The following is a 25,481-nucleotide window of genomic DNA, read 5'->3' as shown; positions in this document are numbered from 1 at the left end:
TTGCATAATTGTCTGGAAGCGCAGCTGTTGATGCAGTGCCCCTGCTACCAATAGGCTGGTACTCATTTTTCCGACCTCGGAAGGATGACAGGCCGAGTCAACCCACCTGGTGTTAATTTGATCGCATGACAGAGGCTCCAACTCAGGATCTTGAGATCCCAAGCCACCACCAGGTGTGTTTTGTGTGGTGTAATGTGTTTTGTGTGGTGTGGTGGTGTAATGTATTGAGCGTCCGTTCCGAGTCTGTTAGGTTGATGGTTGCAATGGAATTTACGAAAGGTGTTTAAGAGTTGGACACGTGGAGAATCGCCAATGGCCGAATAATTTGTATCGTTGTTCTGGGGCACGAGCAGGGAATGCTGGGAAAGAGTGGAAAAAGTAAGCAATGGGGAATGTATGGAGAAATACAGGGGAGTTAAGAATTCTCACACATTCCACAATGTTTGCTCATGTAACATGTAGAACGGCTGGCATGATAACTCAGAGGTAACGCAGTTGCATTTTGGCTGTTTAATCTGGGTTAGAGTGTCCACCTGAGCTTTGTACTACCTCTTGGTGCTTTGGAGGTGGCATTTGGTTGCATCAATGAGTGCACCGTCTTTTGCAGGATGTTAAAGCCACGCGTTCCGATACCCAACACGCACGGTTTACCGACAAAAAGTGACTCGTGGGTTCAATGCGGTTTATTTTTATGGATCAAAAATGTTAAATTCTAAGAATTCCTGTGACAGAATGTTCTCCTGAGTATTTGCTGAACTGCGGAACAATGATTAAAAAACACCTCAAAAGCCATTCACATCATTGCAATTGAATTCCGCAATGCAGACTCCTCCTCTTCATCAAGCGTTTAAGAGATAGCCTTATTTCACGATCATTTCCCCATCAGATGGTATGCTATCTATACACAACAATAGGACAGATAAAAATGTTAAAGGTTGCATCTTGCGTGCTCACGGTCGAGGGCCGGGAGCAGAGGGGGGGGGGGGGGGGCTCAACACTCAGGCTGTGGTCCCCTCCCATTGCAGCAGGTATTGGACCCGGCCGTCGACCCCAATGCGGCGAGCTAGCACCTGGACCTCCTCCCCTAGGGCAAGCCGGCCTTCCGGTCCCCGACAGCTGCTCATCGTAGCTTTGAGCTGCTCCAGCGAGCTTGGTCCAGACTCGCGCTGCTGCTGTTCCTGTTGTTGAAGTTGCGCATCGGTAACGGGCAAGCGAGGCGAACGGCGAAGTGGACCCCGGTCTTTTCTCCTGAAAGGTCTGTAAGTAGTCAAAATAGGTGGGTGAAGATATTTGAGTTTAAGTTGAGGAGGACAGGTGAAAGGATGCAGGACAGAGATGTGAGGGGTGCAAAGGAACGGCGAGTGTAAAGGGAGGTGAAGGCAAATAAGAAATCACGTTGATAAGAGTGGATTGCAAAAACATAGATGAAACAGGAGATTGGTCAGGAGAAGGAATGAAGGAATTTGAGGGTGAAAATATAATTCTGACAAAAGGGGTGTGTGGGAGTTCAAGGGCAGGGAGCTGAGGTATATGGGGTGGGGGTGGGGGTGGGGGTGCTGGAAAGGGTTTGACGGCGCCTGAGAAGAAGGAAAGAGCAAAAGTCTTTACAGTTATAAATGCAGAATACGACAGCAAAGTACCTGGCTCCAAAGAATCCATGAAGGTAAAAAAAATACTTCTTTTTTTTAATACACTATTAGATGGGGAAGAAGTAGCGCACTTCCCTCTGAGCAGTATAGTATGGGTTTGATTCCCGGCCTGACAAGAAACTGTCAGATTGATGTTTCTCGGGGTGGGGGGGGGGGGGGGGGGGGGGCGGGTGATCAGAAAGTAAGACCTCCCTTGGATAAACGATAAGCTGGATGTCCCGTCTGTTTATTTGGTGGACATTAAAGATCCCACGGTGTCTTTCACGAAGAGTCGTCGAGCTATCGCTGGCAGCCTGAACAATTTCCAACCCTAGCCCAAATCACCTTCGGTCGAATGTCAGGCCCGACTAGCTGGGTTGTAAACGACTTGGAACAACAAAATTCCTGGCCGACCCCAAAAGGTCGGGATAATTGAGTCGTGTATTATTATTTGTTGTCTCGGAGGTTTCGGAAGTATGCAATGTGTGAATGAAAACTTTCACAGATGTATTTATTATTCTCCATTTGTGGATTAAAACTTCCTATTTTTGTCAAATTTTGGTAATCGAAGCTGTAGCATAAACCCAATATCCTTGACCTCAATAAACAAATGAATAATCCGATTAATTATATTATTATTTTGTTGTCTTTTTGGTGAAGACCCGATTGGACAGAGGAAACTTGGTGGGCAGGTTGGGTGTGCGACAAGGACAAATTGATTAGATTTTGGTGAGGATCCGGATCCGGCCTATGAGTGTGATAGTGTGACAACATAAACTGCCCAGCCTGGTGGATGTATGCGCTCCACCAAGTGCTGTTCTAGTTTCCCTCCGTAGTGATACATTAAACCAGTATTTCAAAATTTATATGAAAAAAATAACGAGAATGGCACTCTTTGATGTCGCGACATACTTCCGCCCACATTATTACATCACCATACATACTTGTACCAAGTTTGATTTGAATCCTTTCAGCTGTTCTTAACTATCACAGTTTTACCTGACATGACCTCTGACCTTTGATTCCAAAATCTAGGCAGTTCATCTTTGCATCATAATACATACTTGTACCAACGTTGGTGAAAATCGCATCTCTGGTTCACAAGTTATCGTGGGAACAGGATTTTTACCTAACGTGGCCTTTGACCTTGTGACCCCAAAATCTAATTAATTAATCTTTACCTCATTATTCATACCTTCACCAAGTTTGACTTGGATCCCTTCAGCCGTTCTGAAGTTATCGCAGGAACGAAAAGCTATCACGGACGGACGGAGGGACAACCTGAAAACATAATGCTTCCGGCCACTTCGACGGCAAAAGCATAAAGAGAAAGCAAGGGCAAATAAATGCTTCATATATATTTTTAGGCCTCATTATTGGAGGGTTTTGCAGTATTAGCTGTTGGGATGGCCTATCGGTACACCTGTGTTAGCAAATAATCGATTGGATAACTGTTTCATAATGAGATGGTATTCATAGAATACTTACCCTGCACAGGCAACTTGGTGCGAGCCAACTGTTCTCTTTTTGAAGGGCTTTTTTCTTTGGTCCAATAAAAGTGCCAGACCACGTGAGCGATGACATCATAAATTTATATTCTCCAATATAATTGTTGTGTAAATCACGCTCAATAAATTTCAAATTATGACGTCATAATTGAGGCACCAATGACGTCATTGTTAACACTTATTCCCATGTGGAGTTCTTTACAATGAGCCACGTTTCAATTTTTTTCATGCAACGGTTTTGGAGATATAGAGGTGCAATGTTTTTCGATTTTTCCAAGATGGCGCCTGTACCACTTGACCTATGAAGTCATAATTATCATTAAAATATTATACAGGAGGAAGCGCTACTATGCTGAAAATTTAATGTCCATCAGAATAACAGTTGCAGAGAAATTATTTTTCATACTGATCTGATCAAGCGTTGTACTTGTCAAAATATGACGTCATCATTAACATATCTTATTCCCCATGGGGAGTACTTGACAATGAGCCTCGTTTCAATTTTGTCCATTGAGCGGTTTTGGAGATATCGAGGTATAACGTTTTTCCAAGATGACATCCTTACCACTTGACCTATGATGTCATAATTATGAAAAAAAAAATTATACAGGCGGAGGTGCTCCTATGGTAAAATTTCGTGTCAATCGGACCAACGGTTGCTGAGAAAATGAATTTTTAAAATGCAGACACACACCTATGTACGCCACACACACGCACCTGAATGCCTAACCCTGCTTTTCCCTTCGCTTCGCGAGCGCAGCGTAATTATTAATGATGTGCGTGTTATCAATAAGCTTTGCTGCTGATATGTACATGGAAAATGAGTGAGGGTGAAATCCAGATATATAAAAATGAAATACACGGTCCATGAAGCCATGTGACTACATGTTTATTAATGACGTACTGTTTGAATGTCAGTTGCACCCGAATGACATGTACGTCTATTAATTACGGACTATTGGAATGTACCTTTTCAACCTTTCGACCCTTTAGACTGCTGAGACCCCTTAGACCTTTGAAGACCCTTTACGACCCCCAAGACCCTTAAGATCCGCAAGACCCTCAAAGGGGAACCCAAACACAATTTTTTTGTGGTAAAATGAGTGAGGGTGAAATGGTGGAGGGTGGAAGTGGTGCTGGGTGGTCTTACAGTTTTGAGTGACGGCTGTTTCTTCCACTTAATTGTGGGGATGGCATCCTCTCTCAATCGTGGCAGAAAACCACAAGATCTAGCCATCTCTGCTGTTTCATAACAGTGCTCTGTAAAATGTTTCAAGCACAAACGCGAACATTTTGTAGGCCCGATCCACACTCGGGCATTTCGGACAAACCTCGTCCAATTTCTGGCAAACTCAGGGTCTTTCGGTCATTGGCGTAGCATGAAACCCTCTTGGTTTGTATTACTACAACCACCAAAGATGCATCGGCCCGGCATATTTGTTGAAATTTGAAAATTAATTGCCGTTTGAGTTATATCGCACTGCAATGCAACCCGTAGACAATATGGAAGTGGCGGTCTACTTCGTGGTGCGACGTCTGGCTAATCGCGAAGAAGAAGAATTCGACTTTTAATTGCAAAATTACCTTCTTTATAAATCGCAAATCGGAAAAAGACATCATATCTATTTTGTAGGGTAACAAGGGATAGATTAGCGTCGAGGAGGCTTGAGCGTTTGGGTTCCCCTTTAAGGCCCACAAGATACAAAAGACCCCCAAAACCCTAAAGACCCCCAAAACCCCTAAAGAACCCCCAAGACCCTTAAGATCCCTAAAACACTTTAAGACCCTTAAGATCCCTAAATACATCGAAGACCCTTAAAGCCCCACAAACCCTAAAGACCCGTAAAGACGCTTAAGACCTCTAAAGTCACTTAAGACCCTCAAGACCATTAAGACCCCGAAGACCCCTTATATGCAAAAGACTCATAAGCTAGCTAAAGACCCTTAAAACCTCAAAGACACCCAAAAAACTGTTAAGACCCTGGAGACCCCTAATACTCTGGAGACCCCTAAAACCCTCAAACACCCTGAAGACAATTCAGACCCATAAGACACTTTGACAACCCATAAGATCCTCAGGACCCTTGAGATCCCTAGATTCTTGAGACCCCAAGACCCCTTTTACCTTTAAGAGCCTTTCGACACCTTTAGATCCCTTCACTTTTTAGATCTGTCATACCCTTTAGACATATACCCCTGTTAAGTCCCTTTGGATCCCTTAGACCTTAACACTATTTAGACCCCTTACACACTTCAGACAGATTAGACAGTTTGGACTCTTGACCATTTAGAGTTTTAGACCCCTTGGACCTTTTTAGACCCTTTTTACATGCTTGAGAGATTACACTCCATCGACGGCTTAGACACTAACTACTATTGGAACGCACCTTTTAGACCATCCAGAACCTTTTAAGCACACACCATGCAAACATTGTCTTCTTGCAAAACCCCACGCAGGGCCCTAAAGACCCCCAAAGACCCTTTAAGACTTTTAAGACCCAGACGGTGGGTATTCTGCAAGTTAATAATAAAATTAAGTGTATATTCTTTTTTGACTTAGTTTTTCCAACTTACCGTTTCAAGGAACTCAAAGTCAATGGTTCCTGCTCCCTTTGGGATGGTATCGGAGGAAATGGTGGAACACGGACCCTTAAGCCATATATGTGTTTCTTCTTCTTCATTTCTCTGCCACACACAAACCTGCAGCATGGGTACACATGTTAATTTTTCAGTCACATGTTTTGTAAACACACTTGGATATAATCGAACAACCAGGCAACTTAATCCGTACGTCACAAACAATGCCCAAAGCTGTTTTCTCCACTTTCCTTTTTAACTCTCGTTCTTCCACGAGTTTTGCGCCTACAAAAAAAAAAATTGTCCAAGGGAAGAATGTTTGCAGAATCTTGATTCTTCAGCCGGGTCCACATCGCTTGTACCAGCGATCAGTTGCACAACTTGATTGATGGCAACGGAAGGCCTTCTATCAGAGACGAGCTCGACTTTCAAGCAATCCAACGAGTGATATTTCGAACGACATGTTACCTGCAAATTTGCACAACAACTTGCTCAGAGGTGTACAAAGCCACCACGAGCAATTAAGTTGCACGATTTTGAGAGCCATTTGGGTGCGCAACTGTTCAGGTGAGGACCCGGCTTTAAAAGGTACTCAATACAATCCAAGGCAATTGTCTTTTTGATTTAATGCAGAGGATTTCCTCCCTTATATATTTTGATTCCATCTACAATTTGCTTACATACGTTATCCTTCCAACAGTGTGAAAGAACACGCACTCACGCACGTGCACACATCCTGTGACTGAACGAAGGAATCTGCTGAGCGAAGCCAAACTTACTTGGTCTTATTGCTCGTGAGTGCGTAGAGGATGTGGTGGCTGCGGTCCTGCCGTGGTGTGTTCGCAATCTGGGTCAGAGTGGGAACACGTGGTACAGAATGTACAGGACAGAGCCAGGAGAAGGTTGAGGTTGAAACGGAAGGTACTATTATAACAGAGAAGAAGGGGTGGAAGGATATTTTCTCAAGTGCAACTGCAAACATTAAAAAGTAAGTTTATTGTTCATGTTGGATCTTCAAAACTCAACCTCTAAAAAATCCAGTGGTCTACGGGTGGGGACAAATTGGCTGGCAATCCAGAGGTTATGGGTTCAAATCTGGCCGAAAGCAGCAATATCAATTAGATGGATTCCAAGCTCTTGCAACGAGCTCAAATCAGAAATACCATATTTGGGATCAATTAACAAAACATCAGCGGCTCCTCGGTTCACGGCAGCGGTTAACATGCTCTTATCCACCAACATAGACCGATGGGAGCCGTCACAAAAACTAGGATTATATTGTGAAAATAAAAAGTCAAAAACAAACGGCTCTGTTCTTTAAACACTGCTTGCAATAAGAAGCCGGGAAGACTCACAGCTATGGGCCTGGGCAGGCCTTCATTGGGGGCCAGACGCAAAGAAAACTGGCAATAATGCAATAGTGGAATGGCCAGGTTAAAAAGAAAGGGGAGTGAAGGTGAGGAAAGTACGATTTTGTGAACAAGTTTGTAACCGATTAGGGATATGGTTCCACTTGGCTAAAGGAAGGTCAATGTGTTTGACAAAAACAATTTATTGATTCAGATAATTATCATTTTCAAGCGAGGGGCCAAAGCCTATCGTCTACACATGAAAAGAAGAAGCAATAGGTTTCGTACCTTTCCCGGCAGTAGACTCTCCCACTTGTCATTAACAAATGTCATTATCTCACGCTCAAAGTCAAAATACTTCTTTTTCTGCAAGATGGTCAAGTTGTACACAGAGAGGTGTGCAACGTCTACCCTGTGAGCACATACACACCAACACATCCGCACACATGCAAACCATTCTCACTCAGCACAACGCAAATAAAAGAAAACGCAGCAACGAGTGCACAAAGCAATGTTTTAAAAGCCTTGTTAATGCATATCTGTGCTTTTAAAAACTCCAAAGAGATAGGAAGTAAAACAAGAGGGAGAATTTCTTTGCAATACATGTCCCCTATGGGTCCCAATGAATGCTCTTGTTCCAAGCACTCAGCAATTGGGAATAATATCCTGTAGCATAAATTGTTTTAGGTATGCCAAGCTACAGAACCTGTTGCAGTTTCAGTAACTTATCATAACTAGGGAGATACCCGTGCTAGGCACGGGTGGGAGGCCAGAAGCAAACAGGCAATGCAGACACGGCGAATGCTAAAGCATGAAACCAATAAATTCCACATTCCTGTAGCACCTTCAGTCGCACGTCAGACATGGACAGCAAGTTCGTGAAGGACTTCCATGAAAAGCATACCCGTTCGCAAACAAACGGGTACGTTCACGTATAGAAACATCGATCATGGGTCCGTGGCGAATCTCCTTATGGCGATCCGCGAAGTTCACGTTTAGAAAGTAGAAACCATCACGGCATGTCGTCATTCACTTGAACTCGATATCTCTTTTTCATTCCAAACAACATATCTCCAATCACAAATTAATCACAAAATAAACTTTTAACAACATTGATAATGTTTCCTTCATTGTAAAAACTACCAAATCAACAGTTAAAAGGATTTTGAGCCGATAGGTGTTACGGCCTTGGCAAGATCGATGGAGACAGCGATCTGTTAGCGTATTCACCGCCCAAATAGCTATGTGGAATTCTCGCATGTAGAGATTAAATGTCGTTTGAACTTTGACCGAGGTCATTATTTACTTTTAATGATGTTTATATACGAATGATGTTTAATGGTGTTTATTTTGGTTTTGGGTCGTCCTTTCCGCATATCTCGTGGGATTGTAAGTTGGAGAGACGGCCGTGATGGTGGCGAGGGGGATGGAATTCTCTCAAGCAGGGATTCAACCCGTGTCCTTATAAAAGGTCTTTGTCCGAGGTCACCGAGTTCGATCATTGCAGCCGTGCAGCGATCGGTGCAGCCGTTTGTGCGGCACCCGGGAAAACAACATCGTCACAATGAACGTTATGCGAACGCGAATGTTATGCGGGAGTCCAAATCTGAGAATAATGGAGACCAAAGCTGAAATTGGGAAAACTAAATAGCCTATTTTACTCCTGGAGATCCCAGGATTACCCACCCAAAATATCGTTGCGATCGGTTCAGCAGTTTTTACGGTACCTTCGAACGGACAGACAGACGGACGGACATTTGGTGAATTATAGTAAGATAAAGCCATGTACCAAGTTTCAGTTCAATATGTTACAGGGTAAGGGGGGGAAAGTCTGGAAAACTGGCCCATGTATAATATGTGATATTTCCAAGTCCAAAAAGGGTATAACTCTGTTAAAAATTGACGGAACGCCCCGAAACTCAAACTTGTTCTCTAACTTATCATAATAAAGTCATGCACCAAATTTAAGTTGAATATGTTACAGGGTATGGGGAAAAAAAGTCTGGGAAACCACAGGTGGGACGGACAAACGGATGGATATATGGAGAGCAAACCTATAGTACACTCCGCTGAAACCGGTAAGGGACTAATAAGTTACAACATACCAGCGCATTGAAATCCGTTCCACTCTCTCTGGGCCATGAGTACAAACTGCACACTCAAAATCGTAGAACCTGTCATGGTAGTGGAGCAAAATGAGAGCAATTGACAAAGTGGAGCAATTGTTTTTTAAATGCCGTAGAATCTTAAAAAGGAATACCACCAATTAGAAAGGATGAAACACTCATTTGGACCTAATATGACCACAAACCTGTCTCCAAAGAGCATGGGCCGCTCCAGGCACTGAATGCATGCCTCATGGAACCACTGCCTACAGCCTCTGCACTGCAGCATCTTCAGGTACCACCTGAACGAACAGTAACAATCAACCGGCACTATGTGCGGCCACAGTGACATTATGCAATTGCTGACAGTTAAACGATTGTTTTGAGCACTGTTATACGACGCTGTAAGGAACAGTTGATTTTAATAAATAACAACAGCAACCCAAATTGAGTTTCATGAAAAATAAAACAATTTGTTCAGAGATTTGTTTGACGGTTCACAATTAACTTTTGAGGTGCAACAGAAAAAAAAGGTTACTGCAACATTGAAAAAGGAGGTTAAGGGTATTTTACATCCTGTTTTAACCGCCACTCCGTCCCGCCTCTGGTACTCACTCTCCAGGACCGCCGCAGTAACAGTACACGTGCTGCAGGTTGGTGCGGTGTAAGTTGTCCCACACGATGCTGTCTGGGCAGTACGGCAGCGTCCTTTTAACGGCCAACAGGGCCCGCGCTTGAGGACCACGCTTCAGTGCACCTCCCCGCTGGAGTGTTAGAGCATTGCCATAGCAAGGAGTCAAAAGAAAGAGAGAGGAGAGGCACAGACGCTGGTTAGCACAACATAAAATCAGGTGTAGGTTTATGAACATAAAACCGAGGGTTGGGCATCGCGTCCTCTAACCTTGGTGGTGGTCACAAAGATGCATTGGCGGCACTGCCAGGTAGCAGAAGAGGAGAGCAGGTCGGAAGGGATGGCTGGGACGTGACACTGCTGGTGGTAACCTTAACAGGCAAACACAGGAGGAGCTAGCTACAAGAGCACAAACTGAGACATCGAGTTAGTCTCATTGCCAATGGCTCATCTGCTCTGCACTATGATACAGCTGCAGGAGAGGAGGTTTGGGACGGAGTGAGTGAGGGTGGAGCGAGAGAAGGGACAGTGTGAGTCGGCCTTGTTCCAACACTAAACCATTTTGAATCACGTGTGATGGCAGGAAAGCTTGCGGGTACGTTGGCTCTACCTTGCCCACATTTGTCGCAAATGACGATCTCATTGGGCTTTTCGGACGTTCCCTCCTGGCAGACTGTGCATACGACGTCACCACCAGAAACACCACCCACTGCCACACACAAAGGAAGAGTTAGGCTTCCACCAACAGCCTCATGGACAGCAGACGTGTGGTAAAATGGAGGATATTGAGAAGCCAGCAGGACATTCATAACTAGGGGTGTTAAGGTTAAACTAGTGAGCTTATATTACAGAGGTAAAGGCTCATGGAAAAGCTAGCTGAAAGAAGGTGTAAGGTTTTATAACTGACAAGGTGGCGGAAAGGAGCAGGCGTACAAGAGACGTAGAGACAACAACATCGAAGTGTGTATCTAAGGCAGCAGTTAGAGAGGGGGGGGGGGCAGAGTCGGCAGGAACAGGAGAGATCTGAGATAGACAAAATGAACAGCAACGGGCAGCCATGAGAGTGCTTCAGTTTGAAAAAAGAAAAAAAAAGATTCAAAGCAAAGGAAGGAATTGTTGTAAAGATTTGACGGGAATATTTTGGTAACATGCAATTTCATTTTTGTTGTTGAGCACACAAAATTAAATAAACACACCAGTTACCGGAAGTATGTACTTGGTTGCATTGATGTTACGTTTTGGTTTATTTTTTTGGCCGTTATAACCCTCGCCAGAGGAGAGGTTATTGTATTTGAGTCCGTTTGTTTACCTGTTTATTTGTCTGTTTGTCTGCACAGAATAAATGTGACTTTCTCTGCAAACGTTGGTCCGGTTGACAGGAAATTTTCACCACAGGTGAAACTCCTCCTATAGAATTTTAAATGATAATTATGACGCCATCGGTCACGTGGTACGGTCGCCATCTTGGAAAAACCGAAAAACTTTGCACCTCTACATCTCCAAAAGCGCTGCGTCGAGAAAATTGAGACATGGCTCATTGTAAAGAACTCTCAATGGGGAATAACATGTTAATGATGATGTCATAAAAATCGACAAGTACAAAACCTCAATCGAACGAGATGAAATTTCTTGAGCATCATCTCGGGATAAATTGGTGGAGAAAAAAAAATGATGATGTCATCGGTCACCTGGTTTGGCCGCCATATTTGTTTCGACACTAAAGCCTTCAAAAACCACTAAAAATACATCCTGGTGAGGGTCTGCAATCTCTGATTGCTCTTTCTTGTTCTGCATCTTCAACGCTGATGCACAGTTTTCCATGGTCTCTCAAAAGCGAGAGGGAGAGAGAGAGAGAGAGAGAGAGAGAGAGAGAGAGAGAGAGAGAGATGCTGGTGATCCAAGCAAAGTATCTTATTATATGTAGAAGTTTATATTGATAAACGACGCCGCCGTGCAACAATGAGGGATCTTTTTGCTAGTTGCAGCACCGGCAGTAGAAAGCACGTAAAAAAGGAGAAGCGCAAGCATTGAAAGTCAGGTTACATAACAATGCAAATCGAGGTGTCACAACACCGCACCGATCACGTTGTCGGCCACGGCAAAGCCAAACGTGATGATTACAATCGAATCTTCCGATTGACACACGGAGGAGGCGCAAGCACTCGTCTTTAACGTAGCCGAACTGAGGCTTCACAAATCAAGTGTAACAGCAATGTTGCATCTAAAGGCCGTGTCACGATTCATATCGTATTACCGGTCTTTTATGGGAATCTCGGAAATGACTCGGACATTCAGAAAATGAGGCAATTCGCAGAAACACGGAAATTTCTCCTGCCTGCAATGGGTAGCTGTCTTGAAGGATTGAAGAGAAGAGCCAAGCACAATAGGACTTGCACAAATGAGAGAAAAGGGGGACAAAAAAGTTAAAACACCATTGTACAATCCAAGCTCTAATTTGTCATGACGGATACTGTGCCCAGTTCTCTTTCATAGACAAAGGTGGCAGAACAACAACAAACACCCCCCACCTCAGCGCCTCCCAAACCACCCCAAAGAGCTCACAACTCTGGATATCCTTCCAGAAGACCCAGAACTCAGAGAAGTCTTCAAACGTGATGAGGCAGCTTTGCCTTTTCTTGTCCACCTGCCAAAACAAGTGGGGAAATCCCAAGCAGGAACTTCAAGTGAAATATCAGAAATGCGTTATTAATAAAGAGCAATCTATATATTACGTATGCCTGGGAGAATTGGGTGGGGTTGGGGTGTTCGGGCTTCGCAAGTGTGCGTCAGCTGCACTCCTGTTCAGATTACAGGACAGTGTTGACTTAAGGTAATAATTTAATATTGGGTTTTGGGCCTCAGCAATGGTGATAATAAATAGTGATGATAACATTACAATACGTACTTTGTAGTTTAGGGTAGGGGCTCAAATCCTGTGTGCTCATGGTACTGGCACTTATTCTGGGAGGGGAGGGCCCATAAATTCCACCACATTTTTGTATGTTATAAAGATAGAACCTAATAAATTATTATTTTGTATGCAGCCTATGGCTGCTGGTTGCATCATTGCTAGGAGCGCGGTGGTGCCGTTGATGCAGTCAGTGCCCCTTGTTACCAGCTCGCTCGGAAATATGACAGGCTGTCAACCCACCTGGTGTTAACGGCATGACAGCGGCCCAAACTCAAGACCCTATAATCTTCAGACAGCCAACTTAACCGTCAATCCACCACCAGGCTTATCCGAAGACATTATAAGTAATAAATCTGAAAATGAGCTTTTGTTTGAACGTACAGTAGTGTAATAAATGAGAGCATTTGGTGGCCTAAAAATAGAAACATCTGTGGGGTTTTTAAAGGTTAATCACACTGAGTTTTAAGGAGTAAACTTGAGTCGTTTCTTCAATCACGTGTGCATGTTGTATGGTATTTGCTGGGTATTTTGAGTTTGTTCATGGCACAGATTCGTTGCACCATTTGTTCTTTCCCAGAACATTCGTGGGAGTTGCGCAAAGGGAGGTTGGGGGGGGGGGGGTGGGGGAGGTGGGGGAAGGTGGGCGAGGAGGAGGGCCAAATGATGTGTGTGTCATGTTGAAAAGGAATTAAGAAGAGGATTCTGATGAGACTCATGTTGCGAATGCAAGGAAAGTGGTGTTACACCTGAGGTTTGAATGTCTACCCTCTACCAGACTCAGTGGAGTAAGGTCCGAGTGTCAATTCTGATTCTGGGAGGTCGGCGGCTCAAACACAACTCGGACCAAGTCATACCAAAGACAGAAAATGGTAATTGCTGCAAGCATAATACACTTGATCAAACACAGTCACGTGAAAAAGTAAGTACACCCCATGAAAGGTTTTGACTTTTTCAACATATTTCAACATACAGCTATTTGATCTTCATTTCAACAATATTGATAGATAAAGGTGATATAATATAACAAATATCATGAAACATTTACATTTTGTAGTCCATTGTATAATTTAAATAAACATAAATGCAAATTTCGCATGTGGAAAAAGTAAGTACACCCTTGGCTCTAGTAGGTGGTATTGCCCCCTTTGGCAGAAACAACCTCAAGTAGACGTTTCTTATAACTGTCTACCAGTCTCTGACAACGACTGGGAGAAATTTTTGCCCACTCCTCCATGCAGAATTCTTTCAGCTGTGCGATGTTTGAGGGGTTTCTTGCATGCACAGCTCGTTTCAAATCCCCCCACAACATCTCGATGGGATTTAGATCCGGGCTTTGACTAGGCCATTCCAGAACCCTCCATTTCTTTCTTTTCAGCCATTCCTTGGTGGATTTACTGGTATGTTTTGGGTCATTGTCATGTTGCAAGGTCCACCTTTGGTTGAGCTTCAACTTTCCGACAGATGGCCTCACATTATCCTCAAGCACCCTCTGGTACAATTAAGAATTCATAGTGGATTATATGATGGTGAGCTGCCCAGGCCCTGATGCAGCAAAGCTGCCCCAAACCATAACATTTCCACCACCATGCTTTACAGTTGGTATCAGGTTATTGTGGTCAAATGCTGTCTTTGGTTTTCGCCAAACATGTCTTCTGGTACTATGACCAAATAGCTCTACCTTTGACTCATCTGTCCAGAGCACATTGTTCCAGAAGTGCTGGTCTTTGCCTAGGTGTTCATTGGCAAACTTTAGTCTTGCCCTGATGTTCTTTGTTGACAGCAAAGGTTTCCTCCTGGCACACCTCCCATGTAGATCAAATTTGTGCAGCCTCTTTCTAATGGTAGACTCGTGCACTTTGACATCAACAGTGGCGAGAGCTACCTGTAGGTCCCGTGATGACATTCTGGGGTTCTTAGAGACTTCTTTCAGCATCTTGCGGTCTGCTCTCGGGCTGAACTTGCTGGGGCGGCCTGGCCTGAACAAGTTGGCAGTTGTTTGGAATCTTCTCCACTTGTAGATGATCTTCCGGACGGTCGAATGATTGATTTCAAATTGTTTGGAGATCTTTTTAAATCCCTTCCCAGACTCGTAGGCATCTATAACCTTCTTTCTGAAGGCCTCAGAGAGCTCTTTTGATCTAGGCATGGTGACACCGCACACCTCAACAACAAAGAGCAAACCAAACTAAATGTCTGAGGTTTAAATGAGACAGGTTCCTCCAAGATCCTCTCCAACTATGTTCTAATCATTTGCACCTGAGCTGGTGCACCGGATTCTAATTTTAGGTATTTGAAGTAGTGATAAATGTCGGGGTGTACTTACTTTTTCCACATGCGAAATTTGCATTTATGTTTATTTAAATTATACAATGGACTACAAAATGTAAATGTTTCATGACATTTGTTATATTATATCACCTTTATCTGTCAATATTGTTGAAATGAAGATCAAATAGCTGTATGTTGAAATATGTTGAAAAAGTCAAAACTTTACATGGGGTGTACTTACTTTTTCACGTGACTGTATATAAAGCTTATATTTATTGTGTCTGCATGTAGGGTGCACCCGAGTATCTGCAAGCATGTGATGCCCCACTAGTATTATTATAATGTTGAGTGTTGGGAATAAGAGCAAACATGAGAGAAACGTCTCACCTTTTTCACAAGTCCCAAGTAAAACAGGCCATCGGACCAACGTGCCAGCACCTCCTGACCAGTCACAAACCTGGAATGCCCTTCCACGCCAACCCCTGGAGGCTCTGGCATGGCCAAGAAGGAAAGGTCTGGGCTGTCCTCCTCAGCATTGGTATTATCCATGGTATTCCTCATGTGTGGTAAAACTACATCAGTCTGTTGAAACAACAACAACCTAACTTAATTGCTTTAAGATTACAAAAATACAAAGACCAAATGGGTCCAGTCAAACAGCGAATGGCTAAGCTCAGGTTGTTGTTGCATCTACAATCAATGGAGCTAGAGATGTCAGCAATTTGTATGCCACCGCCATATTGGAGTACGGGAAGGGGGTGCAGGATCGGGTGGGAAAGGAAGATAAATTCACGATAGGTTTGAGTTATTGTGCTTTGTGTGCTTTTATGGCCCAACAATCGGAGTCAAAGCTTGTCCTGAAGCTTGGATATGTCGATACATTGGACACTTTGTCTGGGGAGCAATATTATAACAATACGAGTTTATGGGCATCACAGATCCGTGTGAATTACTGAACACAGCATGGTCCAGAAGCGAGACAAACTTTCTAACCATTTTATATCCATATTTAGTGAATTATCTTACGATTACTAAAAATATTTACACCGTGGAAACGTTTGGATACCGACAACCAGTTGACGTCTGGCAGGATCAGCGATGTGCGTGTTTTTGTGAAGAATGGCTATTACGTTGTACGAGGAAGGGTAGGCCTAAAATGCATCGCTGGCATTTTTCCAACGTTTAGATTTCTTATTTGTTTCGTATTTGCGGTAATTTTATATTCCAGTTATGGGAGAAATACTTTTTTGGAGAAAACAACAACAGCTTGACACTAACAAATCCAAATACATAATCATTAATAACAAAACAACTTTAACATTATTGTTGTCCCGACATATATAGGCTAAGTCTGCTCACATACCCTTACAAATGTAACAATTTGGCACCATAATTGATTATTTAACTATAATTTGCAGGTACTTCATTCACAGGAGTTTTGCAAGAAGCCACAACAACCTTAGATCGAAGCAGGGAAATCTGGGACTGTCTGCATTGCCCACTGTGATTGTATGGTCAAGATAGGGGAGGCCTGTAAACACATAACAGCATTACCCCCACTTTATAGTGTCTGAGCCTTTGTACCTATATGAAAGGTAATATTAAATGATCCCCGATTAGTGTGCGTGTGTAATATTATAATATTAAATGTAAATTTTTCTTAGTGGGTGTAGGGATGCTGTGAAGAGGAACAGGTTGAGATGGTTTGGTCATGTGTTGAGGAAGGATGAAAGTGACTGGTTGAGAAGAGTGATGGAAATGAATGTAGAAGGAAGTAGAGGATGGGGAAGACCGATAAAGACTTGGCTAAAGATGGTGGAAGAAGAAATGCGGGCAAGGGGGTTAACAAGGAGAAATGAATGAATGAATGAATGATCGTTTTAAAGGCCATTTTTCCCCGCTAGAGCGGGGGTTAGCCTTGCGGGCCCCATGACAATCATGGTTCCCTGTTTGAGGCAATGTTTTCATGGCCGGATGCCCTTCCTGACGCCAACCCTTGGTCACGCTCTTACGATGCACAGGGATACGGTGTGCCTATTCTGAATTGGGGTCCACACCGTGATCATTCATCCCAGCAAGCTGGTACTCAACGCTAGGTTAAACCCAATGTTATATCGAGAACTGGCCAACTGATTGGTTGGTCTAGTTTCAATGGGAATCATGGGGAAAAAGAGGGAGGGGAGAGTCAGAAGAGCCAGTCAGAATGAATGGATATTGTACTTCAGCCCCACCTGTCTCACACCCACCTGCACTTTTTATGCCAGACACCCTCTGGGCTCAAGCCCCTACCTAGAGGCTCTTTGCTGCCATAAATGCCCTCAGGGCTCTCCTGCCTAAGTCTACGAGATACCGCCACTGCATTTTTTTCTGCCTCCCTTTCAATGCCTCCGAGTTATCACTTCAGGCAGTCCTGGCCGTTAGCCGACACATCTCTCGACTTCCCTCCCCATTTCCACCTGCTCCCAGCATCCTCCAAATCTGGCCTGATCCTCTTTCTTTTATTTTTAATTTCACTCTTTAATCCTCCCTCCCCTTATCTTTAATTAATTATGTTAACCCACAGTATTCCAATTAGTATATTTTTATTATTCAGTATCTAGTTGAATCTGCTACTGTATGCATCCAATTATTTACTTATACTCATATATGTGCGACTATAAGTAAAAATTCGTTACTTATAATCAAGGAGGGTGGCATTACTCGTTCACTTCCATGGTGCAATTAGAATGTTAAGAAATCAAACAATTATTAGGCTATCAGCTAGGGGGGTCAACCGGTACCAAATTGAGGGAGTAAGGCTAATAATGATTTTTGACAAGGTTTTTACCTCTAGAATAAGAAAATATGTGGTAGCAAATTCAACGATGTAGCTAAATGTGTGTTATCACCCATTTTCAAAATGGCCGCCAAATTTCACAAAGTATCAATGGTCAATGTAGTGTTTTTTTCACTATTCACCCTATACCACAAATTTGGGTATCTTATACCTGGTTTTAGGGGTTAGAAATGATTTTACAACTTTCTAAATGTCATTAGATATTCATGAGAACTATAAACATTGTTTCACCATGTTTCACCAGTGAATGTAAAGTAAAACATAAACATAAAAAGAAAGTATCAACAAACAAATGATGTGAAGGACAGGCAGGAATGTGTCACCCAATTTTGTTCTCTTCATTGCGTTCCAACATCTGGACAAAATGTTGCACAAGATTACCCTACACCGCAACGAAAAGGTGCAAAAATTCATCGATACATTTCCACTATGTCGAAAATACGTGGTGGTGCGATACTTTTTTCCATGTGTATACTTGCAAATCTACTGAACGCCAGTTATTTTCGTGCATATTTTGTGCATAAAGTTGTTGCTATGATGGCAGCCATTTTGTGAAATTGGGCGCCATATTGGATTCTATCTTCTTGGATTAAAGTTCAGATGATGTATTTCATACTTTAAGAGAGTTGTAAAGTCTTAAACATCTCAAAACGCAATGCTATTTGTTACAAATTCCTACAAGAATATGAAACATGGTGTTTTTAATAGAAAAACATGCATTTTGGCGGCCATTTTGAAAATGAGGTGATAACACCCATTTAGCTACATGGTTGAATTTGCTATCACATATTTTCATATTCTAGGGGTAAAGACCTATCCAAAAATCAATATTAGGCTTACTCCCTCATTTTGGTACCAATGGACCCTATTTTGGGGGTCTGGCTGATGGCCTATATGGAGGTCAAGAGAAAGACTATCCACTAGACACTCGCGCATCCAGGCAGCCGTTTGCGGCAATATATTTCGATCACAATTACTGCAATTAAAATTTAACAGTTCAAATGCCAGCACGAAATACCTCGTAGTTTTGTTTAAAAATGAACTCGCTTTCTCAACATGTCTATAAACAATCATTAACAAGGAGAGATGCAGAAAATAGGGCAAAATGGAGAAGATTGTCATGGGGACCGCAAGGCTAACCCCCGCTCTGGCAGGGAAAATGGCCTTAAAATGCCTGTTGTTTGTTGTTGTTGCAGGGAAGTGTTTTACACATCCACAAAAAAAAAAAATTAGATTTCTTCAAAATGCCAACAGGATTAGAACATCACCAGGCAATGCCGGGTACTCCTGCTAGTATATTGATAAAACAATAAAAATGTGCAGTAAATATTGCATCAAACGAATTAACATTAAAGGCGGCCGTGAATACCAGCCAGCTGTCACCGTCAGCAAAAAAAAAATTTCATGCAAATGTGTTTCGTGTTGTTTTTTTGTCCCTCTGTTTAACTTATAACAAGGAAAATATGAAGGCAAATATGCATAGCAAGGCAATTATGCTTATAACAAGTGAAATACGCATCAAATGTTGCTTGGTGGCAAATCTGAAATATTAAATAAATAGTTCTCGTACTAATATGGTGGGTGGTTCGTGTGCAGGCACCTGGCTGCTGGTTGCATCATTTATGTGGGCTCATCTGCCGCTGATGCAATGCCTCTCTATAAACAGTTATCTGGTACTCATTTTGCCGACCTCGGAAGGATGACAGGCTGAGTCAACCCCACCTGGCGTTAATTCAACGGGTTTCGAACACAGGACCTTAAGATCCCAAGCCCGCCACCCTAACCATGAGGCCAACACCAGGTGGTACTAATATGATAATAGCCTATTGTCAGCATATACCAGTTACCATCCACTGGTGGATGAAGAGGCAAACCTGGGCAAAGTCACTTGCCAAATATGAAAATGTTATTGACAATGTCACCAGCAACTGTTGCTGTCGACATGTATCAAAATACAGGTACAAAAAATTCACCATTTTTACCAAATATAGAAACAATGATGTAGTTGACATGGATTTCGCTTAGTTTGGAAGTAATCCAATATGGCGGACGGAAGTGTGGTGACGTCATACGTACAGTATGTGCTCCATTATCAATGCCGAAGATGGAGTGGTATCTTCTTTTGAGGAAGAGGTACATTTCTCAAATACTCTACACAGGTACAATATGAATGTGCACAGGTGTACAATTGGTGGATTGGAGTCCAATCCTTCTTTACCCACCGGCTGGTGAATGTTTGGAATGGACTTTCTGAGGACATTGTACAAGCATCGATGACAGACGGCTTTAAGATGAGTCCAGACCAGCTGCTGTTGTACCGAAGAGAGGACGACACGGGACATATGCCCTCCTGTCCCACAATGACGTCACTTGATCTAACGACTGCTTAGAAAATGATTCTGACATTACATGATGGACAGCCTTATAGGGCTGCAGATTGAGCATGAAAATGAGAGTGAAGTGGCAACTAGCTTCCTACCAGCTAATTTTGATATTTTTATAAAGTATGTGTATTGTCATGGGTATTGTATTGACATGGGCATTGAGGAAGTTAGGAGTGGAGGAATGGTTGATCAGAGTAGTGATGGCAATGTACAAAAGAGCGCGCACAGCTGTAAGGACGAAGGATGGGAACAGTGGTGAGTTTGAGGTGAAGGTGGGAGTGCATCAGGGGTCGGTACTAAGTCCACTACTATTTGTAGCTGTGATGGAGGTGCTGGCTCAGAACGTAAAGGAGGGTTTACCGTGGGAGTTGTTGTATGCAGATGATCTGGTGTTGATTGCGGAAAGTATGGATGGACTGAAGGAAAAGATGAACAAGTGGAAGGAATGTATGGAGACAAAAGGTCTGAAGGTGAATATCGGAAAGACGAAGGTGATGGCAAGTGGTAAAGCATGTGGTGAGGTGGAAAGAACTGGGAAGTGGCCCTGTGCTGTGTGTAGGAAGGGTGTCGGAGTGAACTCCATTCAATGTGCAATGTGTGCTGAGTGGGTTCATCAAAAATGTAGTGGTCTGAGAGGGTCATTAACCAGTGTGGCAGCTACATTCAAATGTAAGGTGTGCACAGAGGGAGCTGCAGATGGAGGAAATGTTGAGTTGGATCTTGGAGACGGCGTGAAGTTGGAAGGTGTGAAAACATTTTGCTACCTCGGAGACATGCTGAATGGAGAAGGTGGATCAGACTCGGCAACGGTTGCTAGAGTGAGCTGTGCATGGAAGAAGTTTCGGGAACTGAGTGGCGTGCTGATGATGAGGGGAGTGTCGTTGAAGCTGAAGGGAAAGGTGTATGCTGCATGTGTGAGAAGTGTTATGATTTATGGGAGCGAGACATGGGTAATGAACGTAGAGCAGCAACGAAGGTTGGAAAGGGTGGAAATGCGAATGGTTCGACGGATGTGCGGAGTATCGTTGAGAGAGAGGAAGACAAATGATGAATTGCGAAAGATGATGGGAATAGAGCCTGTGATTGATGCTGTGAAGAGGAACAGGTTGAGATGGTTTGGTCATGTGTTGAGGAAGGATGAAAGTGACTGGTTGAGAAGAGTGATGGAAATGTGTCGGTTTGTCTTTCTGTGTGATTAATGTTCGCTCTTTCACGAGCCTCGATCTTGTATACAAAAAAAAAAAAAAAAAAAAAAAAAATGAATGTAGAAGGAAGTAGAGGACGGGGAAGACCGAGAAAGACTTGGCTAAAGACGGTGGAAGAAGACATGTGGGCAAGGGGGTTAACAAGGAGGGATGCAGAAAATAGGGCAAAATGGAGAAGATTGTCATGGGGACGGACCGCAAGGCTAACCCCCGCTCTAGTAGGGAAAATGGGCTTTTAAAATGCATGTTGTTGTTGTTGTATAAAGTATGGGCCCTGACTACTTCACAGACCAAAAATACCCAGAATCCCCTTGGGGGAACATGTTCAAGTGACGTCATCAAGATGGCCTCCATTTTTATTAAGTTTTTGTATTGTATTTTTACATTGAGGGTCCCTGTGTCCTGATCTGTAATAAAATAATACTAGCATCTGATTTAAATATTCTATTTAATAATATTCATATTTAATAATATTTAAAAATAATATTATTAATTATATTTAATAATATTTAAAATAATATTTAAATAATATTTAAATAATAAATTAAATTAAATGCATTTAAATTAATTTAATAATCCAATTTAAATATTTAAATAATATTTAAATTAAACGCAGCTGATGCATTAAGATCAATTTCTTGGGTATTAGGGTATTCAGTTGTTGGTTGTAATTTTTCTATGTCTCTGCGAATAATACTAACTGCACGGTGAAGTATTTGGGAATCATTGTTGTAATCAGAACCATCATCATTCTCAACCAGGTCTTGCTCGATATCGGATTCTGACACTTTAGCCATCTCTCTAACTAAATGTCCCACTGTTATGCTACTGGAGCATACAATATCCGGCAATCCTATCTGACTGTAAAATGCTATCTCGTCTCCAAAAATTTCGATCATTTTATTCTTAACGTAAAATGACCGTGTCTGTTTGGCAGTGTCAGGATCCATGTCCAGGTTAACCAAACATTCTCTGTAATGTTTGCACAAGTCTGATAGAAGCACTGGTGTTCCATTGTCCAACCTTTCCTTGAATTCCAGGTAGACATTTCTAGCTGCTTGATTGAAAGTAGAGTCAACACTTTCTTTCTCTGTTTTATGCTTATTAGCCTCTTTGGTGTTTGAAGAGGTAATGTTTTGATAGCATATCTTGTGGTATTTCACATTCTTTGCAAATATATCCTTCTCAAAAGAAAGACGTTGGACAACAACCTGATTTCCTGCAGCAATAGCCCCCTGAAGCCGATCCCAGGAAAAGGCTGATGTTTTTTCTCTTGACAGCCTGGCTACTTTCGGCTGGTGGTCATTGGAATTACTCCCTTCTTGTCTGCGTTTTTGTGCTGCTTGACGTTTTCGTGAATCCGTATAGGTAGATTTGCAGGTAAAATGAAATCGGATCTGGGACACCTGAGGTGTCTCGCGAAGTGGCAGTATTTCATCAGCAACCTCATCTTGTCGCTCCTCGCATGATTTTATAAAAGTTGATAATCCCTTAGATGTAATTGTCCGTGCCTTTTCTTTCTCAGATAAAGGTCCTTTCTTTCCTTTGCAAATTATACAAATATCAGTCCGCAAGACACTCTCAGAGTCCCTACTTGAAGATGACTCTTGCTCGTCCATTGTTCTCATCTAAAGATGTGGACCTAGAACAAAAGTAATGAATCTATTCTTAGAAAAAGCACAGCAACAGATGCAGAAATTAATACAAGGTATGTAAACTACCAAAAATACAGCAAATAAGGATATAAGGTATCCACAGTCATATTATGTTGAACGAAGAAATCCAAGAAAAGAGTGAACCTGAAGTGTTATGGTAAACTTGCCAAGAATAAATAAACAAAGACAAATTAAATGTGATGGTAAAACTCTGTGATGAATCGAGAATGAAGAAGAACTGAACCAAGAATGAAACAAAAATGAACATCATTAAATCTATCGGTTAACTGCTGGTCACTTTAAACTCTGGGATAATCAATAATGAAATAGAAATTAATAACATTGAAATGAATATCATCAACTCATAATAAAAGCACCGGAATAAAACAAGAATGAAAAACAAGAATGAAACAAAAATGAATAATTTTAAAGCTAACTATCAACTCTGGGCCGACCTCCTAATGTTTTAATTAGCAGTCGATCACTAATCTGTGGATGTCAAGCTCAGTACGTCTGGGGAAAAAACCAAATGAACTATTACATTTAGTGTTGCAATCAATATCGTGTAACCAACCAGGTCTCATTATTTTGGTAATAAGGCAAGTCCCTCTTTATACATGTATAATAGCCGGCGAAGCCGGTGTTGTGAATGAACGCGTACGTATTATGTTGAAAAGCCAGATTTTGCTGGATCCCTTGAGAATTTCGAAGCTTTGACGCACCAAATCGCTCAATGGAGGCCGCCATCTTGCGGATGCGGAAGTATGCATAACAAATCGAAAAAGTTCAATAAGAGTTTGTTTCACCCGTCTTTGTTCGATTCACATTCTTATGCACCTCTAATTTGTAATTCAAATACTTTAAGACCAACCTCGGCCCGCACGGGCCTGGTTATCTTCAACGAAAATCGTCACCAAACACCGGAACCAATGAGATTCGAGCATTTGAAAAAATATTTCAAAAACCAAATCGCTCAATGGAGGCCGCCATCTTCCGGATGCGGAAGTATGCATAAAAGAATTGCGAAAAAGTTCAATAGGAGTTTGTTTCACCCGTCTTTGTTTGATTCACAATCTTATGCACCTCTAATTTGTAATTAAAATACTTTAAGACCAACCTCGTTCCCCGGGCCCACACGGGCCCTGGTTATCTTCAACGAAAATCGTCACCAATTACCGGAACCAATGAGATTCGAGCAGTTGAAAAACCATTTCAAAAAAGCTTTTTACCACATTTCGGACGGTGTAAACGGCGTCAAATATTCTAAAATTGACGAAGAATTATTTTTTAGAAATCTCGCGGCCGTTGGGGATAGTTTTTCACGGCTGGAAATATCCGAAGTTGAGACGGAATTCACCGAATTAATCAAGAAGGAAATTTTATAAATTTTAATCTCATCCAGAATGCAAATGGTGTCATTTTGAACTAGTACGGTACCTACTGCACCTACCAACTACCTAACCTACTGATGCCACAGTGATGGGTAAAATAGTGGCAAGAGGCTTTGGCTTCGCCGGCTCATTGCGGCTTTGCAGTCGGGTACTAGTATTATTGAACCTATATCATAAAAGCAAACATCAAGATTTCTCCCACTATATTCATCAAATATGGAGAAAAGAAAAACGCCATTTCAATACACAGGCGGCCATGTTGCTAGCGCCCCCTGGTGTTCATTTCACATTGGTGGTTACCATTTGTTTCAGTGATCTACTTTTGTGTACAATACCTTTGCTCAAGTAAAACTACTATATATTAACGGTTAGGTACCAAGTCAGCACCTGTACACAATGCCAAACTTTACAATTTTGGCAGCCATTTTGATGACGTCATTTAAGCATGTTCCCCCAGAGGTATTCTGGGTATTTTTGGTTTGTGAACTTATCATTATCAAGGCCCCTACTTTATAAAAATAACAAAAGTAGCTGGTAGGAAGCTGGTTGCCAGTTCCGCTATTTTTAAGGCACTTTTTGACAATAATCTGCAGCCTTATTATGGACGCTTGTTAGACAAAAGGTCTTTATTGTCTGTGCTCTTGCCTACTTCCTTGTACAGTACGGTACATAATGGGAACGCAAAACCGTGTTGTCGCAATGCAATAACGCCTCTGTAAAGCCATAGACTCCGACCTTACACCGCAGGGACACAAAATATACGAACATTGATGCGTCTATTTGCTCGTTTGTTCATTCATTTATGACCGAACTCACCAAAACCCTGTCGTATCTTTCGCGCCAAAAGAATGCCGTTTACCAGGACACGGAAATGACGTGCCCTCATACCGGAACCGGACGTTACGTGCGAAATTTTAAAGTGAAACTACGATAAATGTGATAAAACACAATTATATGACATATATAAAAGATCATTTGAGTTGATAATTTAAATACTTCAAACCTGATGTTATCGTTTCGAAGAAAAGAAAAT

The 25,481-nt window shown here is 42.3% G+C and overlaps 1 protein-coding gene across 1 annotated transcript; it reads right to left on the bottom strand.

Moving 5' to 3' along the window:
• Positions 1-668: 668 nt before the first annotated feature.
• On the bottom strand, positions 669-25,335 carry LOC137439074 (metal-response element-binding transcription factor 2). The gene is made up of 12 exons (XM_068134751.2): positions 25,265-25,335; positions 15,365-15,559; positions 12,361-12,442; positions 10,409-10,507; positions 10,069-10,169; positions 9,783-9,931; positions 9,374-9,469; positions 9,168-9,236; positions 7,351-7,474; positions 6,493-6,560; positions 5,711-5,836; positions 669-1,257 (listed from the first exon to the last, which is right to left on the bottom strand). The coding sequence occupies exons 2-12, from the start codon at positions 15,536-15,538 to the stop codon at positions 999-1,001; spliced, it is 1,347 nt and encodes a 448-aa protein (XP_067990852.1). The 5' UTR covers positions 15,539-15,559; positions 25,265-25,335; the 3' UTR covers positions 669-998.
• Between the last annotated feature and the right edge of the window lie 146 nt (positions 25,336-25,481).

Source organism: Myxine glutinosa, chromosome 13, assembly GCF_964187855.1.
Source record: "Myxine glutinosa chromosome 13, kmMyxGlut1.1, whole genome shotgun sequence".
In the NCBI taxonomy this organism is placed as follows: Eukaryota; Metazoa; Chordata; class Myxini; order Myxiniformes; family Myxinidae; genus Myxine; species Myxine glutinosa.
The sequence above is the reverse complement of the archived record's forward strand: the minus strand, read 5'-3'. Positions and strand labels throughout refer to the sequence as shown.

Excerpts from the sequence above, each read along its gene's own strand:
- LOC137439074 (XM_068134751.2), bottom strand. The coding sequence starts at position 15,538 with ATGAGGAATACCATGGATAATACCAATGCTGAGGAGGACAGCCCAGAC. Across the intron at positions 10,170-10,408 it reads TTGCGACAAATGTGGGCAAG|GTTACCACCAGCAGTGTCAC; the intron begins GTAGAGCCAACG and ends TTGCCTGTTAAG. Across the intron at positions 6,561-7,350 it reads AGAGTCTACTGCCGGGAAAG|ATTGCGAACACACCACGGCA; the intron begins GTACGAAACCTA and ends ACTCTGACCCAG.